The following is a 25,992-nucleotide window of genomic DNA, read 5'->3' on the forward strand; positions in this document are numbered from 1 at the left end:
TGAATTAAATCTCTATTTACAGTAAAGAGACATGAAGTCATCTTTACAGAGAGGTATTTCTACTATTCCACCACAAACATTTTAAAGTGACAGAAAAGCTGAATTCATTTCATTAAGAGAGGGAGCCTACTTGGTTGATCAAGTATGACAGCCAACATGCCTCTTGAATGAAAGAAGGGTTCTCATCCAAATTAGGGAAAGTGTACAAGTCTGGGTTTGTTTGCCTCAGAGCATGCCTTTCAAAGTCCTAAATGGGAGAATGTTTAAAATTGAAATTGAAATTGAAATTGAAATGTTTGTTAGAATGTGGTGAGATAGGAGAAATATCTTTCTATAGAGATAAGCTATGTCTATCTACTGTATAAAAGATTTGATTTTTAGCTGGCTTGTATGAGGCCCAAGCTTGAGGCTTTTTGATTGTTTTATTGACTCAGGGAGATAACTCCACTAGGGATGGATTTAAACTAAACAGTTTTTGTGTTCTGTACAAAGCCCGGAATTGAGGCTGACTCTAGCTGGAGAGTATTTATTTGATGGATTTTATTTGGTGTTTTGTACAAAGCCCAGAATTGTGGCTGACTCTACTTAGGGAGACTCTATTTTGTGCCTTGTATGAAGCCCAAGGTTGTGGCTGACTCTGGCTAGGGAAAACATTGTTTTCTGCCTTGTACAAAGCCCAAGGTTGTGGCGGACTCTTAAAGAAACTGAGTATGGATGACTCTATGGGGAAAAGATCCTAGAGGTTAGGAATCTTTGACACAGGAAATGTGGTTTATCTGCCTTGTACAAAGCCCAAGGTTGTGGCTACTTGATGGTGAAGGACTCACTGGGGAGACTCTATTATCTGCCTTGTACAAAGCCCAAGGTTGTGGCTGACTTTTAACTGGGGAAGTTATTATTTCATGCCTTGTATGAAGCCCAAGGTTGAGGCTGACTTTTTTTGGGGAGTTTTACTTTGCTGGAAGATTTATCTATTAAAAGACTGATTTTTGTGTTTTTGGAGGCTAACCCTTTCCAGGGGTTTTGACTCAGCTGGTGAAATTATCTATTTAAAGAATGAATTTTTGGAAGCTAACCCTTTCCAGGGATTTTGGATTTAAAGGAGTGATTTTGGAGGCTAACCCTTTCCAGGGATTTTGTTAAAATGAAGGAATGTGTGGAGGCTGACCCTTTCCAGGGATTTTGACTTATAGCAGAAAGATTGTCTAATTGAGACTTATTGTTTAAAGCCCAAGATTAAGGCTGACACTGACTGAGGATAGATAACTATGGATCCTAGACTCTGCTAAGGAAATTAATGAAGATAAGGGTGACAGAGACTGTCCATGTCTCTCATTCCAAAAGGTGTACTCAATATGAGATTGAGACAAACTTGGCTTGTTTAAAGTCTGGTTTAAAGAATGGAAGAAACTCACTAGGATAGGCTAAAAGGTGACTAAAGACCTGTTCCTATGTTTATAAGAAACCTGATGGGTCCTTGTATACAAGCTCAAAAGGAAGCTGGAAATGCTTTTAAGAAGCCTGTGGGTCCTTGTACAAAGCCCAAGAGGAGGCTAATAGAGGGTCATCGAGGGTCCTTGTTATAGCACAAGAGAAAGCTATGTGGTTTTGAACTTAATTTGGCTCTAAGCAAATGGGTAAGAGGTTTCACCGGGAATAATTCCTCTTTGGGTGGATGTGTCCTATTTTAGGTTCTAAGGCTTTTTTCAAGATGTTTCACCGGGAATAATTCATCTTGAGGGTTTGAACTACAGATCTCTAATTAGGAAAGAGCCTTCACCGGGAAGACATTCTCAATCCTAGGCCATAGTCCTATAATATATATATATATATATATATATATATATATATATATATATATATATATATATAGTTTAACAGTCCTAAGGTTTACACTCAAACGTAGTTCTAAACAATATATAAACAGTTTATATTTGACAGTAATTTAAATAAAGACTGTAAATTTGAAAGTTATAAAGCCTAACCTTGATGGAGTGGAGGCCTTTGAAGAAGTATGTACAAAGCCTTACCAGCAATTTTGTTAACAGTTGAATATTTATGATAAACAGTTAAAGGTTTTTAAAAACAGAAGAAGTGAAGATGGACAAAGGTCACATAGGTATCTGAAGAGTTTCACCGGGAATAATGCCCTTCAAATACCAGAAGAATGTTTTGAAAACAGAAAGAAGATTTTGTAAATACAGTTTTTGAAAGCAAACTAATAAAAGAAAAAGGTGTTGGGACTTACACTCTATTAGAGGCCCATTAAAATATCTACTATTTGTGGAAACAGTTGAAAATGATTTGAAATGACACAAGGTTTTGTTGTCTGAAAACCTTAGTCGTCTGTTTAATTAAGGTTTGAAAACAGTTTTGAAAATTGACAAAAGTCAACTTAATTAGGGTTTAGACAAAGTCTATACCTAATTAAGACCTACATGATTAGGGTTTTATCACAAAAATAATTACAAGAGATTAGGTTTTGAAAATCAAGAGAAAACTATATTTAAAGTATTTTAAAATACTTAAAAATGTGTTACTTTAAACCTAAAAAAATATATATCAAATAAATAATATTTTTGTGATTTTTTGGGTTATTCATAAAATAGATATATTAAATGATAAGTGTGTGAAAAATGAAGAGAAAATGATTTAAATTGATGGGTGATTTAATTATGTGAAGTTATAAAATAAAATGAAAGAAAATAGTGTTAAAAAAAGGGTTTGGTCTTGCCAAGGGTTGAACCCACGCCCTATAGGTTACCAAACAAAACGAATACCAACTGGGCCACGCGCGTGGCCTGCTTAAGGAAAGAGCCCGTATGATTATATGTGAAAGCAAGGCATTAAATGAATTGGAAAAATAAAATGAACAAAAGGTATGAGGGGGGGATCGAATCCCAGACCTAAGGCAAGGCAAGGCTTTTGGACGCGCGCTGTAACCATTGGGACACTACGATGAATTCGTAGATAACACACCCATCATTCAAAATAAAATAAACTCGTTTCTGGGAAATTCAAAAACTGGCGCCACCATCTTCATCTTCAACCTCAAGCTTCAAATTTTTGAATTTTTCTATCTCCTTCGTTTCTCAACCAAACTTAAAGATGTAAACATGGATTTTGCTCGTTTTTGAACGAGGATCATGATGGTATCCTTTGATTTTATTTATTTTCAGTATAATTCAAAATTCACACGCATGAACACGAAGAACCCTAAAACTGAAATTAAACATGAAATACTCTATATGCATGATTTGATGCAATTGATTGAGGGTTAATGATCCTTAAAGGTGCAGAAACCGACTGGTAATTTCATTTCTAATTTATCATGCGTGAATTATAGAGTTTGAAGCTCTTAAAACTTACCTCAAAATGGAGATCTGGCCCTGATCAAAGTGTGTTACAGAGTTGTTGCAATGATCCAGATAGCTTCAGTGATCCCTTTGGAAGGTGTTGAGATGCTTAGCTTGGATTGAAACTGCCCAGAACTCCTTGATCGACCCCAACTGCAACAGCTCCAAGTGAGGGTTGAAGATGATGATTCTCCATGTACAGAAGTGTTCCAGAGGTTTGGATCACCTCTAAATGCCTCCCCTGATGTGTTTGAATACTTACTTTCAAAGGAAGAGTTTTGGTTTGAAGAATCCGAGTCTTCTTGCCAAAGAACCTTTGAAAAACTTAAGTATGAAGAAAGAAGAGAGAAAGCAAGAATTCTGTTGCTTTGGTGTGATTAATCCTAAGGAATGCACTTGTATTTATAGGCAAATGATGCAGAGCAATTGGAGATAGTAAGCTTGCTTAGTGAAGTGAGTTTGGTTTTCTTGGCTATGAAGGAATTCAAGGAATCTCCAAGATGCAGTGATGGTGTTTTCGAGCTAGCTTCCCATCCATTGATCTTTTCTGATCTTAGGGGAAAGACATGAAGTGTAGAGCTCTCTAATTGGCTTAGAAAAGATTCCAATTGATGAATCACCATTTGCCATAAAGTCCTAAATGTAATGATTACTTAATCACATGGCTTTGATTTTTGGATGATTTGGAATCTTGATGCAAATGATCCAAATGATTCCCTCCAATCTCTTCTGATATATTTGAAGTGTGTATGCACCATTTAGTATAGGTCCTTGCACGAAAATGACCAATATCAAAATTGGTTATGCCTTAAAACTTCACTCCATGGGCTTAACTTTGAACAAGCATAACTCCTAGCTCAAAATGAATTTGGAGAAGGTTGAACACAATTTGGAAAGCTCTTAACATGTACTTCAATTCATTAGTTTGGTGTTTGCCCAAAATCCTTAGGGAAATTAGTGAAAAAGTCCCATAAAGTTTGAAGAAAACTAGGGTTTCCTTGCTAGTTTTGTGAAGGCAGTCACTTTGAAGCTTCATATCTCTTCAATGGTTGGTTTTTAGCCAAAAAATTATATGTGACAAAGTTGTTCATTGGATCAAAATCTACAACTTTCAAGTTAGAAGTTTTTTTCAGTTTGTAGGTGAAATTTTGAGATATTCCCTTCCAAAGTTTGGTAAAAATCACTTGAAAACACTTAGAAAATTTTCTAAGTATGAAAAGTCAAACTTTGACTTTTTGATTCTTGATTGATTTTCTTGATTTTCCTTGATCAAATGACTTCAAATATCATATATTGATGATTTAAAACTTCAAAAGTCATGGTTGACCAAATTTCCAAAAAGTCAATGGTGATCTTGTATAGTTGACTTTTTCAGGTGAATCGCGTTACTAGAGATTTCAAGTGAATTAAGCTATCCTCATCAAATGAATGATATGAATGGATCATATTGAGTTATTGGAGGATATTGAGCCATGCTTTGAGTTTTAGATCCATGCCCTAATTAAAAGTCAACTGCCTAGGTGAATTAGGGTAAAAACCCTAATTGTCGACCAGATGAAATTGGTGACTATAGACCTTGAATTGAAGTGTAATGCCTTATGGATATTGTCATATGAGCTATTTGAAGATGATTGATGCCTTTGAGTGATGCCCTGGGGCTTTTTAGGGTTTCCCAAATGTGATCCCTGATTTTAGTCCTTGATGGGGCTCAAAACCCTAGACTGGTGAAGTAAGCAAGCTTGGGTTCAAGTGATGGGTGTCTAATCAATCATAGGTGAATAGAATGAATTTTTTGAATCCTATGTTTGTGTTGGAGACCATCCCTTTTATTGACTGATCCTTTGTCTGAGCTCTTTTGTTTCTGAACACCCTCAACTAAGCATTAGATGAACAAGTGACTGTTCTGAGCATCTGTTTTGATTCTGATGAAAAAGCCTGAAAGTATAACATCTCAGGGGGGGTCAAAATTAAGGTATGACACTCGGGAAATTTTCTTTGACAGTTGATACTAGCTTTATCACTAGTTTCTTTCACCGATGAAGTATTGCACTTTTCTCTCATATACATCTCTTTATCCCCTTGCAATTCAGAGACTTGTGCTTGTAATTCCTGCAATTTTTGCAACACTTCTTCATTAGTAGGATTTCTTCTCCTAGAATGCTTGTAAAAAGAGGTTGGAGTCACACCATGACCTTTACCCCTCACCCGACCAGGATACTCAGGAGCATCTAGTGCTCTACTAAGTACGCTCCTATCATCCTGGTCCTCACCGGTGGTTACCGATTGCGACATGCTCTCCTCTAATTCATTTACATTTCAATAATTATTAGTGGAGATAAAAAATCAATTATATATTGAAAAACATTTGATTTAATTAAAGACACGGTGTTATACTTACACATTCAGCATAAACTCTTTGAACATCGGGATCGACAGCGTGATTCTTGCCCACACGAGCTTCCTTCCACAACACATGTACTGGAAGTGAGGTTTCCTCACTTTTTGTCTCCTCTAACTATGCATTGACACAAATGATAAAATCGTCAAATAAAACACATTTAGACACTTAATTAAAACGCATTTCTATTTACTTACAATTTTTTCCTCTAAGCGTGCATATCCCAAACGCCCTTTTTTGTATGGATACGCGGGTTTTGATGCTCTCGCACTATTTGTGGCACTCCTTTTCCGAAAAGCTTCATCTCTTTGCTCTAAAAACTTAGCCCAATCTTCTTCATCCATGAATAGCTCATATTTTTTTGGCCGTCCCGGTGCCTCTTCAAGAAAGTTTCCATCTTTATCCTTAAGATAGGTGTTTGTTAAAAAAGCTTTCCACCCTCTATATCTTTTTCCGGCCAAACCAAGTATGTAGCGTTTACGCTCATCTGGTATGTTAAAAGACCTCTGCAAAAAAACATACGCATAGAGTGTGTTAGTATAAGTAATTTAAACAAATTATCGTCAAGATAATAACAACAACCATATATGATACCTTAAGCTCGTCCCAAATCGCGTCTTTTTTCTCGTCCAACTCTTTGCTTTTCAGATTCCATTTAGCTACGGAGACTGGAATATGCATACGAACAAGTGTACCAATATAGCTTGTCAACTTTGCAGAATTAGGACCAATTGGTTGGTTATCAGAATTCCATTCCAAATTATATATTAATCCTTGGTCTTTATGTTGAATGATTCCCTTCATAATGGTGATGCCTCGTGCAACTTCTTTTGATGATGTATCGGGTGGAGGATTTGTATCCGGGGCATCTCTATCTTGTGAGTTTTCTTGATTACTAGCCATTGAACCTGTATCAAACAAACTAAAGCACATTAGTACACTATTAATAAGCTAACAATCTATACAAGTCAAATGGAAGTCAAACCATGCATGTACAAGTAAATTGGAATCGAAATCGGTGAAATCAAAATAAGCGTCAAAAAAAGAAAGTTGTCGGAATTGAACGAAATTTACATGGCTATGGTAAAACATCCCCACGGACTCAAAAATAAAGTCGGTTTTCCGAAATTCAGACCCTAAGCCCGACTTTTGATTACGGGCAGAAGTGAAACCGATAAAAAAATAGTCCCGAAATGTAAAGATAAGTGCATGAGCAGCTTCGAAATCGTCAAAATAGTATAGTTACATGTAAAGAAGTCGACAAACGGATACATGGTTCAAAAGTTATGTACAAAACGAAAATATGCACCAAAATTGAATAAGTATTGTAACAATTGGAATACAAATTGAAAAAACTATACAAATTGAATATATAACAATCAGTACAAATTGAATAAAGCACATTAGTCAGAATATGTATACTATTACCTTTTTTACTAACGTCTCTTTCTTTTCTTGGTAGGATTGTGTTCTACGCGTCTCTTAACAACGCGGACGGTTGGATTGATCCAAATACCCTTATTATGATCATTTCTAGTACAAGATTCATTCTCATTTTGATCGTTTCTTGTACAAGATTCAATGCCAACACCAATATCACCTTGATCTTCAATGTTTTCATCAACTATTTTGTTAGATAAAAGCACTATAGACCATTTCGTACTTGTCGGATAATTGACATAGAACACTTGTTTAGCTTGAGAGGCTAGAATGAAAGGCTCATCTTTGTAACCCACCCTATTGAGATCCACTTGCAAAAATCCTGACTTATCCATTCGTATGCCACGATTATTTTCAACCCACTTGCAACCAAATACAGGAATCTGAAACTTCGCGTAATCAAACACCAAAATACGCTCGATAACCCCAAAATATGACAAATTTGCAAATGTCGGATTTAAGTCATTCGCACTTGATATGTGCATTGCTTCAGCTACCAAGGTAACACCACTATTTTGCATAGTACTTTTATCATCCTGTTCTTTGGTATAAAATGTGTATCCATTAATTGCGTATGCGCTATAAGAAAACACAATTATACTTGGACCATATGCTAAACATCTCAACCTTTCTGTTACTGAAGCAGGATCTGAACGATACTTTGAATAAATATGTTCCCTAAACCACGGTATGAAACTTCGATTGTGCTCTCGTACTATCCAATTCTCATTTCTATTCGGATTTAAATCTCGGAGAACAACCTTGTGCATTTCAACATACGGCTCAACCTCAATCTCATTGTGCAGAACATACAAGTGCGCTTGATCCCGCTCGACCATTGATATTGTCACAACTTTATTTCCAATTAGCCTTTTTCCTTCTTTTTTTTCAACAATATGAGATTTGGGTAGTCCAATTGATTGAACATTTGATAGAAAATCAGTACAAAACTCAACTGCTTCTTCAACAATGTATCGTTCGGCAATACAACCCTCCGGTCGACTTCTGTTTTTCACGTACCCTTTTAATATTTTCATATAACGTTCAGCAGGGTACATCCATCTCATATAAGCTGGTCCGCACAATTGTGTCTCTTTCACAAGATGAACGACTAGATGAACCATTATGTCAAAAAACGAGGGAGGAAAATACATTTCAAGATCACATAAAGTAACAATTATCTCTTTTTGCAATGTTGGTAAGATCGCGGGATCGATCACCTTACTGCAAATTGACCTGAAGAAAAAACACAGTTTAGTTATTGCGCTTCTTACTTTTTCTGGCAGAATAGAATGTATACCTATTGGTAAAAAATGTTCCATTATAACATGGCAATCATGCGTCTTCAAACTCTTTAACTTGAGGTCTTTCATGGACACAAGTCTTCTAATATCTGATGAGTAGCCTTCTGGAACTTTAACTTCACTGAGGAACTTACACAATGTTTTCTTCTCCTTTCTAGATAGAGTGTAAACAGCAGGTGGCAGATATGTTCGTCTTCCTTTCGTCACGGGTCCCAATTCAGTTCTCATTCCCATGTTTACCATGTCCTTCCTTATGTTAAGGCCATCCTTAGACTTTCCTTGTATATTGAGTAACGTACCTATAACGTTGTCAAATACATTTTTTTCAATATGCATAACATCCAGGAAATGTCTTACGTACAACAACTTCCAATATGGAAGTTCAAAAAAAATTGACTTCTTCTTCCACCCACCCTTGACAAGTGAATGTGCAAAAGGGTTGCCAAACTGAGTGCTCACTGTAGCAGGGAAAATCTGAGATCGAAGCCATTAGTTGACTCGACTCAATATTTCAGTGAAAGTCGCCACCGCGCTTTATTATTTCCAAAGGAAAAGGGAAAAGAACGAAAAAAAACCCAAAGTTTGTTTTTAAAACAAAAAGAGATCTTAGGTACGGGTGTTGATTATATGAGGGGAAGGTTTTAAGCACCCCTCATATCTGTGGTACTCCACAGGAACCTTTTTGAAAATCTGTGTGTGTGCTAAAAAGGGTTTGTTTTATTTTTAAAATAAGCTCGGCAAGACATTAAGTCTTGTGCTTACATACCTCCTCGGTGCAACGGAGAAGTCAGAGCTAATGTAGTTCCGCTTAAAAGGGAAAAACGTTTTAAAAAAAACGGATAAACACTTTATCGTCGTCGGAGAGAAATACTCAGCCATTGATCTTGAGCATGAGAACAAACGAGTTCTTTGCATCGCAAATGAAAGAAGGGCTCCAACTCGGATAGAAATCGACGAGTATGCCACTAGCTCTCTCACGCGGAAAAGATCTAATTATATCAATCAATTTCAAAATCGTGTGGTATCACCACTCGTTTCAGCAATTAGTCGTGTCTAAACTTTTTGAAGGAAAAGGCCACTAAGGGCAAAAGATATTTTTTAAGAAAGGTTTTGAAAAGGTTGCAAACATAAGAAGGTTTTGTAAAAAGAGAGAAGATTTTGAAAATTAAAGAAGGGGAGGAGATGAAGAGGCTATCCTAATGCGTAAAATAAAAGCTAAGGAAAAGAACGGTCTAACCGAAATAAGAAGCCAACACTTGACATTACGAATCAAGGTAGATTTCCCACCCTTTGGAATATCAATGCTAAACCAACATTATCACTTGGGGATCCAGATGAACTTATTATCTTAGCACCACTTTGCGTTAAGCACATTAAAATTCTGACGAAAATCGGGCAGAGTAACGGCTGTTTTCGGGTAAAATCCTTAAATCAATGCCTTGGAATTAACCATCAAGGGCTTTCAAGGAAATACCTGCATACACAAACAGACAACAATCCAATGCCAGACAGACAGAATAACAACAGAGTAATAATATTGTAAGGGTCCAGAGGTACTAAGTCCATAAGTCCGAATCTCCAAAATGCTCGGGATAGTAACCAACAGTCCAAAAGAGAGCCTTAGGTGTTTTTTAGATTTTTGTTGTTTATTAGTGTTTTAGCACAAAATTAAAGTATGGTCCAAGTGGACAAAAAGAAAATAGCGGAAACATAAACATGATGAAATGATATAATAAAGCGATAAAGCGAGAAATATAAAGAGCAATATAATAAAGTGCGGAAATTAAAGTCAATTGTTAGATGTTAAAGATAACCATCTTGAAACTTGTCAAGTATAATATCAAAGTTAGTAATAAAGATCGATGGTGACTGAAGGATGTTCTCGGATTTAAATTCAATGGACATTTATCAGAAGCTTGATAAAATCATAGCGACTACACGATAAACCTCCACAAGTCTTAAATCAACCGCATACAATTCTCTTCCATGTTTGATCTTTTTTATTTGGGACACGAAATATTGCGCTATGTTAAGCAGATCGTTAAGTGATTTATGTAGAAATCACCCTACAACGAGGCCGGTCAAAACTTTATGTGCTAATGCATGCGAGAGAAGCGATATGTAGATCACTCTCCGAAAGCAATACCGCACGAAAAGAAAAATAGGGAGCGATCTAGTCTTTACCAAGAATCCATAAGAATTCTCAAGGCATTAAGACTTTCATCGATCAAAATAAAAAGAAGTAAAAGATGGAACCACATTCAAAAGCTCCTTTCATCCATAATTTCAATCACTTAATTTTGCGGATTTGGATTCTCATCCTATCGACGCCCTAAGTCCATTGAAATTAGAGAGAAATTAGGCCTCTAACTTGTGATTCAAAGAAAATATCAAAAGAAAGGAGTAGAAGATGAGTTAGAACCAAAAACAAGTTAAAAAAAGGCAAAAAACACATTTTGCTCAGATGTAAATCGATTTGCACAGAGTGGAAATCGATTTGCATAACTCTGTTTTCAAATCTGCGCAGTTTTCTAGTTATGTAAATCGATTTGCACCAGATGTAAATCGATTTGCACAACATAGTTTTTCAAAAAAAAAGCAAATCAAGAGAAGAAAACTTGTTTAAACATAAAACCAAACACCTTGTGATCTTGGATCAAATTGTGCACGAAAATGTATCAAGTAAGCAAGCAAAACTCAGCAATGTAGCACCAAAGGTGCATCAAACATAAACAACAATGGATCACATCTTGGAATATGGAAAGGATCTAGAATTTTACCAAATCTTTCACAAACTTTGAATCTTCTTCAAGAACACACAACCACAAGCCTTGATCTCTCACAATTGATGAAGAAAGTAGTGTTTAGGTTGAGGTTTAGCTCTAAATTAGTGAGGTTCAAGATGTGACTCACTAATTTTTATGGAAGAAAAAGAGCTTTGAGTGAGGGGTTTGGAAGAGATGAGGAGAGAAAGAGCAAGAGTTTTCTTGGCTATCAAAGCTTGAAAAATGAAGAGGGGAATGCCTCAATTTATAGGACCTAGGCTTGGGAATTTTTGTGGTTTGGAGTTAGGATTGGAAAATAGAATTAGGCTTGGGAGATGGATTTGGAGCCAAAAAAGAGATCCAATGGTCTTGATGCAATCACATGAGGGTTTATGATCAAATGATGTAGGTAATCAAATACAAGAGCTAAGTCATGCTTCCCATGCTTGCAAATGATGTCAACACTTTCAAAAGCTGAAATTTGCCTTCATTTTTCCAAATTCGCACTGGTGCAATCGACTTACACTTTATGCAAATCTATTTACATTGCTGAAAAAGGCAAAATCTGGGGCAAAAACAGTTATGTAAATCGATTTGCACATTATGCAAATCGATTTGCACTAATGGCAGAAGCAAAATCTGGGCAAAATCAGTTGTGTAAATTGATTTACACCTTATGCAAATCGATTTGCACAGTGAAGTTGTTGAAAAATGCCCTTTTTGAAGGATACTTTAACTTGGTACCTACAAAACACAAACATACAAAAGCACAAGGCAATATTTTTGGTATTTTGGTTAGTAAAACAACATATACAAGAAAAACATTGGCGCTTGATGATTCCTTTGCAGATGAATTGTACACAACATCACAAGTAGAGTTCTAAGTCGAAACTTCTTGATTGATGATTGATATGCAAATGATGTGTGATCTTAGGGTCAAAATTGGGGTATGACACTCACATCTTTCACCTTTTCAAAAATTTGATCACCTGACAAAAAAGGCGGGGTTGTACGATGTTCGGCCTTTCCATTGAATGCTTTTCTCCACCCACGGTAGTGATGATTAGAATTTAAGAATCTATGATGGCCGAGAAAGACATTCTTCTGACAAAGATCCAATCGTGTCGTATCGGTTTCATCTTCACAAACAGGACACGCTTTTTGACCTTTATTGCTCTACCCGGATAGATTTCCGTATGCTGGAAAATCATTAATTGTTCCAAACAACATCGCCGTCAAGTTGAAACTTTCTTTCCTATACCCATCGTAAACCTCCACACCGTTCTCCCACAAAAACTTTAAATCTTCGATTAAGGGTTCCAAGTATACGTCTATGTCATTCCCTGGTTATTTAGGCCCAGAAATTAGCATAGATAACATCATGTACTTACGCTTCATACATAGCCACGGAGGTAGGTTATAAATCATAAGAATCACAGGCCATGTGCTATGTGAGATACTTTGAATACCATGCGGGTTCATTCCATCAGTAGACAATGACAAGCGAAGGTTTCTTGCTTCTTTTCCAAATTCAAGATAATCAGTATCAACTTTCATCCACTGTGGTGAGTCTGCCGGATGTCGCAACTTTCCATCAATAATTCTTTCATCTGCATGCCAAGTCAAATGTCTTGAATCGGTTTCACTACGATACATGCGTATAAATCTCGTAATTATAGGAAAATACCATAATACTTTGGCCGGAGACAACTTTTTCTTATATCGAGGGGCACCGCATTTAGGACACTCATTCAACGCTGCATACTCGTTTCGAAACAAAACGCAATCGTTTGGACATGCATGTATCTTATCATAGCTCATGCCAATAGAGGACAACATCTTTTTGGCTTCATACGTTCGATTGTGAAGAACATTATCCTCTGGTAGCATATCTTTCATAAGGGCTAATAACTCTGTGAAACTTTTATCCGACCATCCATTGTCCGCCTTTAAGTTGTACAACTTTAACACCACAGACAATCTTGTGAATTTTGAACAACCATCATACAACGGTTTCTCTGCATCGCTTACCAACCTCTCGGACATTTTGGGACAATCCTCAAGATCTTCTTCAAGCGCTTCTGCAATCTCTTCGACTCGATCATAATCGTATGTGTCTGTGCAATCGTCGTTTGAAGCATACTTCGTATTACACCTCGACTCAACATTCCCGTTACTTTTCTCACCATGCAAACTCCAAACTGTATAACTTCTATCAATTCCAAACCGTAGTAAATGCGATGCCAACTGATTCCCATCAACCTTACCCCCATAACAGCAACCCATGCAAGGACACGCCATTCGAATCGGGTCTTTGGCGTGCGCAACCGCAAACTTAACGAATTCTCATACCCCTTTCTCGTACTCTTTCGACAATCGGTTTGAATTCATCCATGTCTTATCCATGTCTTAATTAAGCTAAACAAAAACAACTAATTATTAAGGCACAAAACGGTATAACGCGTTTCTGTCAAAACGCAAATTAAGAATGTATAAGAAAAATATTATCAAGTAGCATCACTATTATAAGAAAAATATTTTTGCAAAGTAAACTGTTAATTAACCTATTTGATTTTACTATCTTTAAACACTAATGAGGTATCTCAATCTAGGACAATTGAATTACAAAGCAAATACAAGATATCAATAATAACTTACCTTTCAAAAGAGGAGCTATATAAGAGCCAATGAACCTGTAGCTACAAAAGAACCTGTAGAAGACAAAAGAATATTTATATTAGTTTTATGCATGCACTCAAAAAAGTAGTAGTAGTAATAGTAAAATTAAATTATTTAATTGAAAAGTTACTCCTACTACAATTAACAAGTTAACAAGATGGCCATTTAGTTTCAAATCATTTTAGATTGTTGACTTCTCATCAGTTATAACTTAAATAATAATTTAAACCAGTAAATCTATCAACTAAAATTTTCAAAAGACTTAATATGAGTCATAGATTAATCATTGAGTTCATTTTTGAACATGATAAAACTTAAAGTCATCAATATGTATATGTGTGGATGCTTATCTATGTGAAATTTTGACATTGAAACTAGATTGTATTGATTGAAATTATAAATGCAAGTAAGAATAAAGAACTATTCATTAAAGATATTTCATTCAGGATTTGCAAAGCAAGGAGCATCATGTTGCTTAATGGTCTATTGTTGATTTCATTAATATGCAGAAGCCATACATCAAGAATAAAGAAAGTTGTTTTGAAATGATCATGCTAATGGCCTAGGCATATCAAATGGAAAAAAAACATAATCATGAAATAGTTTTGTACAAGTTCTTATGTTAATTCTATAGTAATGCACTTAGGGACTTAAGTAATAGTACCCTAACAGCTTTTTGTAAGCACTTATAAGATTAATAATATAAAATAATAAGTTATAGTTATATGTCTACGTCAAAATTATTTAATTGAAAATGTACTGAAGCTTTTAATAGAAAACGATATATTAATTTCCAACAAAACTATAATCTAGTCTCACAATTACAAAATGACAAACTAGACTTCAAAATTTAAGAGTACCAGTCAACTTATTCTCTACGTCAATTAATTTTGATGACTTTGGATTGTAAAACAGAGATCATCATAAGTCTAAGACAATTTTTTTTGGGAAATATGTTACAATTTCAGCAACTCACCACATCTCACCTGTTATATGACAAAGAGATCAAATTGATTGATGCTATTCAATTTTGAAGACTAGAGAGATTTTAGTTTATAGTTTAAACTACTTGAGTTTTGAGTTTTGGTATTGAAAAAGTAATTTCCACCAATATCACGTTATTCTCGGGTACCATTCAAACCCCAACAATAACTCGCCGCTAGTAAGTACTTAATAGATGTATTGTTGTTACTATATTAAGCAAAACCAAAGAGGCACAAAGCATCATAAAAGAATCCTGATTATCAATATATCCAAGACTAAAAGAACGAGTAATCCTATGAAGAATTAAGTTCAATCAACAAATACGTATAAACTTATTCTTAGTAATTAACCAACTATCAAGTAAGCCATCAACACCACTTCAACACTTAAATTTCTATAACACTTAAACTCAAAACCTAACATAGTATTAGCAACAGAAAACCATAAAGTGTAACATACCTTTTGCTGAGGAGTTTAAAATCTGAAATTGAAAGGCTAGGGCTGAGAGGGAAATCAAGTTATGTCGACGGCGTGAAAGTGGAGAAATTCGCAACTCTCTAAATGTGCAAACAGAACAAAAACAAAGTTAGGGTTTAAAACACTGCGGCCAGAGGGAGTAGTGGCCAGAAACAAGTAGTTTAGAGCTTGAGGGAGTAGTTTTGAGCTTGAGTAGTTTTACCTTTTTCTGTGATGTTACACTGCGGTGGAGGGAGTAGTGGCCGGAAACCAAATGCCCGTGGCCGGATGGAAAGAACGGAAGGAGGAACGACGTCGGAGAGGGAACGAACAGAGGGAGGGACGGCGGAGAGAGGGGCAACCTGAGCTGGAGAAGAAGACTCGTATTTAGTGAAGACTGAAAATCGTGAAAATGAATTAGGGATTTTGGTTGTTTTGTTTTATTTTTTAAAATTAATGGCCTAAGACAGCGCTTTTAGGAAGCGCTTTGATATTGGGACCTTTACCAGCGCTTTACAAAAAGCGCTTTGACATGGTGGCCTTTACCAGCGCTTTATCAAAAGCGCTTTCGAAAGGGGACCCTTTACCAGCGCTTTTTTTAAGCGCTTTCTATTGTTCCTCTACAGCAGCGCTTTTTTTCCTTGTTTTTTAGATTTGTTTTTAGCCAAAACCTATAGCAGCACTTTTGGCTAAAAGCGCTTTAGTAGCTGTGCTGGCAAAACTAAAATTTGGTGTAGTGATATATATATATATATATATATATATATATATATATATATATATATATATATATATATATATATATATGTGTGTGTGTGTGTGTGTGTGTGAATCTGTCATTACTTATATTAAATAAATTATTTTTAGTTTTTTGTTTTGAAAATGAATTTTTATATTTTTTAGGTGTGATTTTTACTATTTTTCAATAAAAATATGAAGTGTGCCTAAATTTCGTTTAAGAAGAAAAAATATGAGAAAATTATATATATATATATATATATATATATATATATATATATATATATATATATTATTTTTAAATATTTTTATTCGAAAATAATAAGAATCACATCTAAAGAATTGGGATATAAATTTTTTTCTTAAAATTTTTTAAAATAATTTATTATAAATAAAATATAAATTTTAATTGATTATTTAAATTTGAATATCCTCTTTGGGTCTGTTTGGTAAAAATAGCGGTTGACTGATAAGCTAGCTGATAGCTTATAGCTTATGACTGATGGCTGATGACTGATGACTTATAGCTTATAGCGGATGGTTGAGACTGATAGCTTATAAGCTAATTGAAGTGTTTGGTAAAATTAGCGGTTCAATTAACTTATAAATGTAAAATGACATAAAAGATATTTAATATATATTTATTTTATTTTAAATTAAAATAATTATAAGGGTTAAAAATGGATTTTAATTAAAATAATAAGGATAAAAAAGGAAGAAAAAATGATAAGCTATAAGACATAAGCTAAAACGCTATTTGAAATAGCGTCTGGAAAATAAGCTATAAGCTAGTAAAATAAGCTATAAGCTCGTGATGAAAAGACCGTTACCAAACGAGTCTAAATTATCATATGAGCTTATAAGACATAAGACATAAGCTATAAGCTCGAAAACATGGCTTACCAAACAGAGCCTTTGTTTTTATTAAAATTAAAAAAAAAAGCAATAATCAAGTATCAACTACTAATTCAACTGTCTAAAACGAGTGAAGATTATTATTTCAAAACCCTAATTTACCATTATTTTTTAAAACCAATTTGGTAAAGTTCGCAGCCTTTACCCCTTGCATCTTCTTCGTTCTATCTGTACCTCTCTGATCCGAAAACGGAACTATCTAAGAAGAAAATGCAGCAAAGAAGGCCTTCTGGAACCGATGGTTCTGATTATTCCTACCGTATGGTCGTTGATTCAAGTCAGTTCCATTCTCCAAAACCCTAATCCTTTTCTCCTAAAATGTTGATTTTCAATTCAACTCTGCTTAATTGATTTCTCTTACTTGTTTTTAACTATGGCTCTTTTGGTTTCTGTTATCACTGTTCTTTGTCATTTTGATGTTTTGTTAATTAGGGTATCAACTTGTTGCAAAGGGGAAGACGCGTCTTGCTGCGCTATTTATCATTGAGGTATCATGGATTTTATTTGTTTAGTTTTTCTTTTATAATTATATTGGTCTTTTATGTTAATGCAATAGATGTTACTGTTTTCGTAGGACTTATCAATAGAGTACGGTTGACATTTTTTTTGGTGTAATTGTTTAATGCAGAAAACACATATCCCTGATCAGGCTTGTATGACTGAAAAATATAAATCTATTCTTTTAAGAATCTGATATGTCTATTTAGTCTAATTAGCTATGTTGTTAATCTCGGAAAGCGGCGCAGAAGCAGGGAGCGGAGCGGGCGCTATTTCAGCGACGCGGACACTAAAAACTAAAAATTGTAAAGACACTTACATGCTGAAAACATACTAGCAAATATAAAAAAAAAAAAACAAATTTCATTAAGTCTTAGAAATTAAATACTTCCAAATACATATTAGCATAAGTCTTAAGCAAAACATTGAAACATACTTCCAAATAACAATAAAATTCAAGAAAACAAACACTTAAGCATCTATAACTTCATCATCTTCGTCCTCTTCATCTTCACCTCTACACAACCATGGGTTATTGGTATCAATATCACCATCCATGACCAAAGGATCAATCAAAACATCACTTTCAAACCGCTCTTTCAAAGTTTGATTATACTTTATAACCAAGTCTTGCAACATTTGATTGTACTTCAAATCTGCACCATACATACCAATAGCTTCAACCTTCATTTTGAAACTTCTTGAATTTGCAACATCCAAATCAATTCCATTCCGATAAAAGAAACGAACTATGCTTGCCTTCAAGTTTGTTTGCCTTCCTTTTGTATTCTTCTTGGATGATGATGGTTGAGTAGAATTAGTAGGAGGAGTTGACATGGCTGTTGGTAGAGGCATAAATCACATAACAGAAGAAAAAACAAAATAAAAGAAGTAGAAATAAAGATATAATGGTGCAAAACCAAAATACCTGAGGCAGAGTTGATGATGTGGGATGGAGAGAAGAAAGATGGAGATGTGCGATGGAGAGCTGCAGGGAGATGATGATGATGTGCGAAGGAGAAGGAGAGAGGCGTGTGAACGATGGGCAATGGAGAGCGATATAGAATTTAGGGTTTTTTTAACGTTTTAAACCTAATTTTTTTACCCTACCCTACCCAATACAGAATTTAGGGTTTTTGAGAAAACAGGAAAAGCGGCCGGTTCGGGCCGCATCCGAACCGCTCCGAGACCCAATTTCGCGGCCGCTCAAGCCGCTTCTTCATGTCGCGCTGTACCGGTAACACCGGAAGCAGCCTTGCCGGAAAATCCGCATCGCGCCGCGATATCGGCCACTACAGCCGCTATTAACAACATAGCTAATTAGTCCCTTAAAGTGACTAAAACATCGCTAAGACTATGTTTGGATTGGTGGTATTGGATGGAAAGGAATGAAATTGAATGGTAACTTATTGAATTCCATTGTTTGAATTTGCAAATAATGGATGGAGTGGAATGGAACATGATGGAATCCATTCACATTCCATCCAATCTTCCATTTTATTCCACCCAGTTTGGGGTGTATGCTATGGAATGTGATATTATTAACAAAATAGCCAAACAATGGAGTGGAATCTTTGTTCTATTTCATTGTATTCTATTTTGCTCCACTCCATTTTGGTTCATCAATTCAAACATAGCTTAAAAGTTATACTATAAGGACTTATTTGATCAAATTGATATTTTTCATTTTTCAAAGACCGTGTAGGTCTCTTTGTTCTTTTCTTTTCACATAGATTAATTTTGATATTTACTCTTATTAGTATTAGCATGTTTAAGAGGCAATAAAGATAGGCCTTTGAATTATGAAAACATGTTTTAGAGACATGTTTTTATTTAGAGATTGGTTTAGGGTTTAGGGTTCTAACTAAAATTTCTGGACAGGACGGGCCTTTAATGTTTCATTTGGTATCTTCCTTTGCAAAACAAATGTGTAATTTTTTTGCGGTAATTGGCTGTGTTTTTGTTCTTATGCTACAACAACTCTACGAGATAGTACTAGTTGATTAACTTGAATACTAGACGATTAGTTATATTGTATGAAGAATGTTATGAATTTAATGTGAACAGTTCAAAGTGGTTCAACTATTTTGTGCTGCTGCTCTTCAAGATTCTTTTAACTGTAGTTAAGGGTGTTTCTGCAAGTGAGGATTAGTTCTATGTTGTGATGCTCTTGACTTTCTAAATGATGTTGTCTATCTGTTTGTTTGATGTTCATAGCTATTTTGTTAATCACATACAGCATTATGTAGCACCGACCTCCTATAATGCTACAGCGGCGTAGCAGAAACCGGGATAGTTGCTATTACAAAGACTAAAAATCAGTGTGCAAAGTAAACACAAATGCTAAAAATAGAAAAATATACAAAGTTAAAGAGACCTTAATACTTAGTAATTAAAGAACCTAAAGTACATAGCAATAAAACTTAAATAGAAAAGAAAAAGTTAACAGAACTTAACCAACCAAAAATAGGAAGAACATAAGGATTATCTATGAGCAAGAACATGACAATGAAAAACATAATTGTACTCTTTAAAGGATCTGAATTGACATTTATGCCTTTTAAAAAGACAAGGTTTTATAAAAGACTTCGAAGAATATTGCTCCGATAAACATAATAGCGGTTTGAGGCCACTACAAAGGCCCAACACCCAAGGTTGTCAAGTTACAGGTATTGCATAAGATCGGGAGAAAAAAGCAAGACCGTAAAATATAAAATCGTAGCAAAGATTGGAAGAATCCACCCAATTATTTTTATAAGATCGAGAGGGGGTATCAAGATCGTAAAACATAAGATCACAACAAAAATCGTAAGATCATACTAAAACGAAAAAAATAATACTATATATCGAAAGTATTTTTACATGATATATTTTAACAGGTACGTATGCGTGGGAAAGTGACTCTTTTTCATATTCTTTAGACATGTATGATTGAGTTTTTATACTTTATTGCTACCACATGAAACATTTGATAGGGTTTATCATAAGGGACATATTTGGTCAATTACTAGGTTTATCATAAGTCAATTATTTAAAAGAAACCCTATACGTGAGATACTTATTCTCTAAACCCTAAATCTAAAATTTCATCATTTCAAAAGGCATGCATTCATTGCTCCCAAACCATAATTTTTGTGCCTAAGCATCTTGTTATCCTTATCGGCTTTAAATGGTGGTGGCCTCTAAAAAATCAATGATCTTACTATTTTTTTTTTTACAATTTGGCTACAACACGTGATTCTACTTAAGATCGGAATGGTTGGGGGTGAGTAAGATTGTAAAATCTTAAGAGGCTTTCTGGTCAAAGCGTCACACCAAACTCTACCACCACCATGCTATTCTGCTATAGCGCGCAATTGACACCATAGGATCATAGCCATTTAATAGTATTATTTTTAACTTTTAGAATTTATTAAGACAACTACTGAATCTATTTACTTTGTCTATTGCCTTCTTTATTTTTGTCTGATATAGATTTGGAATTTTAAATTGTCACCTGCAGGCTTTGTTTCTGTTAATAGGAATGGTATTTGCAGTTTTACCAGGAAAAAAAGACGACACAACAAATATAGTTGCCATTTCTTCTGTTATTGCTAGTGTTGTTTTGTTGATCATTGGGGATTTAGGTTGCTAAATTTGGAGTTCTTTATTCTCCTTTATTATTTTATCGAGTTTCTATTTAAACTTTTTAAATGACCTATCTCTTCCAATTTTGTGAGAAAGGTAGAAGACGAAGCCGGTCGAGTTTGTTGAGGTTATATGCCATTCTATCTTCCTTAGCAATGCTTCTCTTCAATGCTTCTCTTGCTAACCAGTATTCCCTGTTGAAGGTAAATGTCAATATTTCACGGAAGTTTTATGAGAAAAACCTTGATAAATTTTCATGAGAAACTTGAATCAGAAAGCATCAGAAATGAATTTCCTGAATGATTTTTTAGTCATGATGTAATGAGTGTTTTATAATTCTTTTTCTAAAGTGTTACTTGCATTTCAAACAACCCAAATCCCACAAAGGCTCAGTTGATGAAGAATAAACCTGCGATCATATTACAGGCGAATGCTTATGTAGAGATCAGTATAATTTTATTGTTGTATTTTATCACAGTTTTAAGATGTTGTAAATAGTAAACGCTATAATGGCACAGCGAAGTGGCCAATGGCCGCTGCTGGAAGTCTATAATGGCGCCGTTTTTTGCGGTGGCTGTAGTGTCGACTATAGTGGCCCAAATCACAGCTATTAGTGGCCGTGATGACTGCTTAATGCTTATAAAAAAACCTTGTTTTAATAGCGATTCTTTTGGATTTGAATTTTATTGCTCAATGCTTTTGACTTTTTGTTACATAAGTTTTATGGTTGATATTTGTTTTTCGGCTTAGAAATTCCTATATGATTGTTTGAAAACTCTTCTGTAGGTTATCCAGTATTACAGTAATCGGGAAACAAGCAGTTTTGATGTTGATCATCTTGCTCTTCAAACTGGTAAAGATTTCTTTTCAAATTCTAAATATTTTGTTCATGTGCAAATTAGTGTTATAATTGGATAATTTGTGTAGTAACTCGATTTGCGCCTTACAGGTTTGTTGGTATATATACTCACTTTATCACTGTTCAAGATTAGTGTCATCAAAGCAGTTGTTTTCCTTCTTTTTAACATGACACCTCCCAAGAAAGCCTCTTAGCCTCGTGGATTTTCTTTCTCCCATTGATCTGTATGAATGTATCTTTTTGAGTGATAAGGGAATCTGACTTAAGCTTAAGTAGACTTTTCCCTGCAAATCACCGTATAAAGACACTTGCTATGTTTAAGCAAATTTTTGTTTTTGTATTTGAGGCATCATCTAACTTGAAAGAGGTAAATATTGAATTGTTACAGCATACCTCAACCTCGTGTTGGAGACTTGTAGTGAATAGGTGGAATTTTCAATCTAAGTATTATCAACACAGTTAACAATTACTTATTTTTGGTTAGTTGTTTCTTTAGGGTCAATTGTGTAACATTTCAATCATAATGGGCAAAATGAATCTGTCAAGCTTAAACTCAATGAACTCCTCCACCCTTCAGCTAACCTGCTTCTTCTCTGCAATCTTTATCTAGTATCTATTTTAATGTAGTATCTGTTTTATAAGAAGAGTATAGGCTTGACATTGACTCTACTATTTTCAACAATGTCAAGAAGTATTCTTCAGCCTTTTTTCTGGAGAAGTTGAAAACTTCAGAGCCTCATTACATGCAAGAACTCATAGACATCAAGTGTATTACATGCAAGAACTCATAGACATCAAGTGTATTACATGCAAGATTTCATAGACATCAAGTGATAAACTGGAAAACCAAGGAAACTTCCAAGTTCCCTCCGAGAAGTTATTCTTACAACAAATCTTATTGTTCCCACCACACAATAAATCCTAGATGTTTTTGTTGGACTTTCTGAGACAGTACTCTAAGCAAGTTCAGAGATTTTGAATGCAAACTTTCAAGAGTGTCACAATCAGATGAAATACCACTCATGGGAAACAATCTAGTAAAGAACTTCGAAGTAGAATAAAAATTATTTTCCAGTCTTGTAGGAGAATAATATTCACTTAAGTTGGTAAGTTGGTGTTAGAAGTATTTTAACAAATAACTGGTGGGTAAAAGCAGAAAACATAGTGATGGTATATCTATTTAGTGCACTTTCTCCATAATCAAGACTAGGAGTAACGTTGTATGAGATGAGTTTCTAACTAAGATGTTCAGTAAAGGTTTTTGAGAGTCACAAGGAATGTTTACCTTGGAAAGAAGTGGTGGATTGTTCATATCAAAAATAGAATATAGTGGTGTTCAGTAAAGGTTTTTGAGAGTCACAAGGAATGTTTACCTTGGAAAGAAGTGGTGGATTGTTCATATCAAAAATAGAATATAGTGGTTTGAGAGAAATTGTGAAATCAACATCATTGTGAAAAGAGTAATATTCATACACCTAATTGTTACACCAATATTTATACCCAACAGTACTTTACAGTAGTCATTAAATTTGGTTAATGCAGTGTAAAAATTTGATTAATACAGTAATGAAGTTGGTTAATGCAACATCCAGATATTAAAAATAATTTTTAGCAGTCACCAAACTTGGTTAATGGAGTGCAAAAACTTGGTTAATTCAGTAATAAAGTTGGTTAATGCAACATCCAGGTATTAAAAATATTTTTTAGCAGTCATCAAACTTAGTTAATGCAGTAATGAAGTTGGTTAATGCACGTCCAAGTATTAAAAATAAGCGTTTGTACATGAATAGTATCCGTCCGTACATGAATAGTATTCGTCCGTACATGAACAGTGTTGGTGTAGGTGTAAGATTTGGTGTAAGAATAACATTTATGTTGTGAAAATCTTGGTCATTGGAACGAGAGATCCAACACTAGAAATCATTACAAATTCATACTCTTTTTGTTCCCTTATGTTAACCTTGAGGTTCATTTTGGTCCCTTAACTTCAAAAAAATGTCATATTGGTCTCTTAACTCTTCAAAATGTGTCATTTTAGTCCTTTTTGTCATATTAGCGACTGATTTAGTGACCAATTTTTGAGTTTTTCCGTCGCTAATGTGACAAAAAGGACTAATATAGCACCTTTTGAAGAGTTAAAAGACTAATATGACACTTTTTGAAGTTAAGGGACTAAAATAAACCCGATCTTAACATAAGAGACCAAAAAGAGTATTTTGCCTTTTTTATTTTAGCACGGATTGAAGATCATACTGAAGAAGGAAGACACAACGGAATCTTTAAAAAAGATACACTTAGTAGATTTCATGGATTCACAAGTTGGATCCATTTCATCGTACAATATCGATAAAAGGTTAGTCTTTTCTGACATGAAGCGCCATAATAGTGGTGATGTAAAAGTATCTCAATTCGAATTTGGGTGATTGTATGACCACCATTGCCACCATTTTAGAGCATGAGCTCTCATGGTCATTGCAGACACCATCATTTTCTTCTCTTCCAAAGTTTTTTTGGCTTTGAATTTTTTTTTTTTATGAAAAGAACCCACCAATATGCCGCTTCTACTTCGTAAAAAATTTAAAACTCCATCACGAATCCTATTTAGCAAGAGTGAGATCAAAATGAGAGCACTAATTATGATTTCCTATCAAAACTTAGAAATTAGGGGTTTTATAATAAAAGAAAAAAACAACATAAAATTATCTAAGAGAAAATGAATGACATGTTGCATTCATGAATAATTCTAAATCTCTCAATATATATATATATATATATATATATATATATATATATATATATATATATATATATATATATATATATATATATATATATATATATATATTCTAAATCTCCACTTTTATTCCTTTCGAACTTGAGTATCTTGTTAACTTATTACCCTTTGGATCATAACAAAAACCATTTGCATTGCAATAAGATCCCTTTCCGTCTTCTCCACCTTGAGAAAGATTCATCTTTGCATTCACTTTCCCTTCACCATTCTCATAAATTTTACATTCAGGATGTTTAAGCTTCAGCTTCTTCACATCTTTAGATGAGATTACAATGTACTTGTGACCAAGCAACAAATGATCTTCTGGTAGCAACAGTGACTGATGAGGATTCTTGAAGACTTGTGGTAGGGCAACACACATCCCAGGATATTTTGCCATGAGCTTGGATGCAGGAAATGCATGTTTATACACTTCTTGTTTTCCACCCTTGAGAATTGCCCTCACAACACAATCCTTAGGGAATGCTTTGGTTCCTTTGACTCTTTTTGGATTTTCTTCAGTGTGCTTCACTAGGCCTAAGAAATGAACAGCACACTTCAGCATAGCCTCTGACGAAAAATTGGAAAGGAATGAGCTAGTTTGAGGAAAGTGGAAATAGTGTTTAAGAACTATATATAATGTAGATTTTTATAATTGTTTTTTTTTTGCCAGCTGTGTATGACTTGATATTTTCACCTCATAAGATGAAACCGAGGCTTCTCATATTCAGACAGAAAGTAAGAGTGAGGACTCAGTTGCTTTTGTTTCTAGAATGAGAACAAAGGTTTTCCTTGATGAGATCGGAAGGCGTTCACTCTTTCTAACTTTTGACATCGGTTGCCTATAAAGGATGATCCCTAAGGACATTAGACCATAAAGAGTAATGAGTGTGTTTGAAAAATTATATTTAGGACAAATTCCTTTCATTTTTTTTAATGTGTGAGGTTAAATGAACAACGGTGTATCTCCAAGTTATCTTTTAGATAAACTCTTTTAACTTTTACTTTGTGAAGTCAAATGAACGACAATTGTAATGAGTGTGTGTGAAAGATAACTTCTTGACACATCTTTTTTCACCTTTATTATGTGAGGTCAAATGAACAACAAAAAGTAATAGGTATATCGAAAAGATAACTTCCGGACACACCCTTTTCACTTTTATCGTGTTAGGTTAAATGAACAACAATGTAATTAGTACG

General features: G+C 34.6%; 1 protein-coding gene across 1 annotated transcript; it reads left to right on the plus strand.

Moving 5' to 3' along the window:
• The first annotated feature begins 17,113 nt into the window (after positions 1–17,113).
• LOC131650628 (uncharacterized) lies at positions 17,114–22,576 on the plus strand. The gene is made up of 6 exons (XM_058920332.1): positions 17,114–17,312; positions 17,468–17,523; positions 21,036–21,159; positions 21,257–21,363; positions 21,947–22,013; positions 22,110–22,576. Exons 1-6 carry the CDS (start codon positions 17,246–17,248, stop codon positions 22,211–22,213), a joined length of 525 nt encoding a protein of 174 aa, XP_058776315.1. The 5' UTR covers positions 17,114–17,245; the 3' UTR covers positions 22,214–22,576.
• Positions 22,577–25,992: the final 3,416 nt, after the last annotated feature.

This window comes from Vicia villosa, linkage group LG2, assembly GCF_029867415.1.
Source record: "Vicia villosa cultivar HV-30 ecotype Madison, WI linkage group LG2, Vvil1.0, whole genome shotgun sequence".
NCBI lineage: Eukaryota > Viridiplantae > Streptophyta > Magnoliopsida > Fabales > Fabaceae > Vicia > Vicia villosa.

Bases quoted from the DNA above. Each gene is read 5' to 3' on its own strand.
- LOC131650628 (XM_058920332.1), top strand. From the start codon at position 17,246: ATGCAGCAAAGAAGGCCTTCTGGAACCGATGGTTCTGATTATTCCTAC. The intron at 17,524-21,035 runs GTATCATGGATT...TGTCACCTGCAG, and splicing joins CTGCGCTATTTATCATTGAG to GCTTTGTTTCTGTTAATAGG. The intron at 21,364-21,946 runs GTAAATGTCAAT...ACTCTTCTGTAG, and splicing joins ACCAGTATTCCCTGTTGAAG to GTTATCCAGTATTACAGTAA.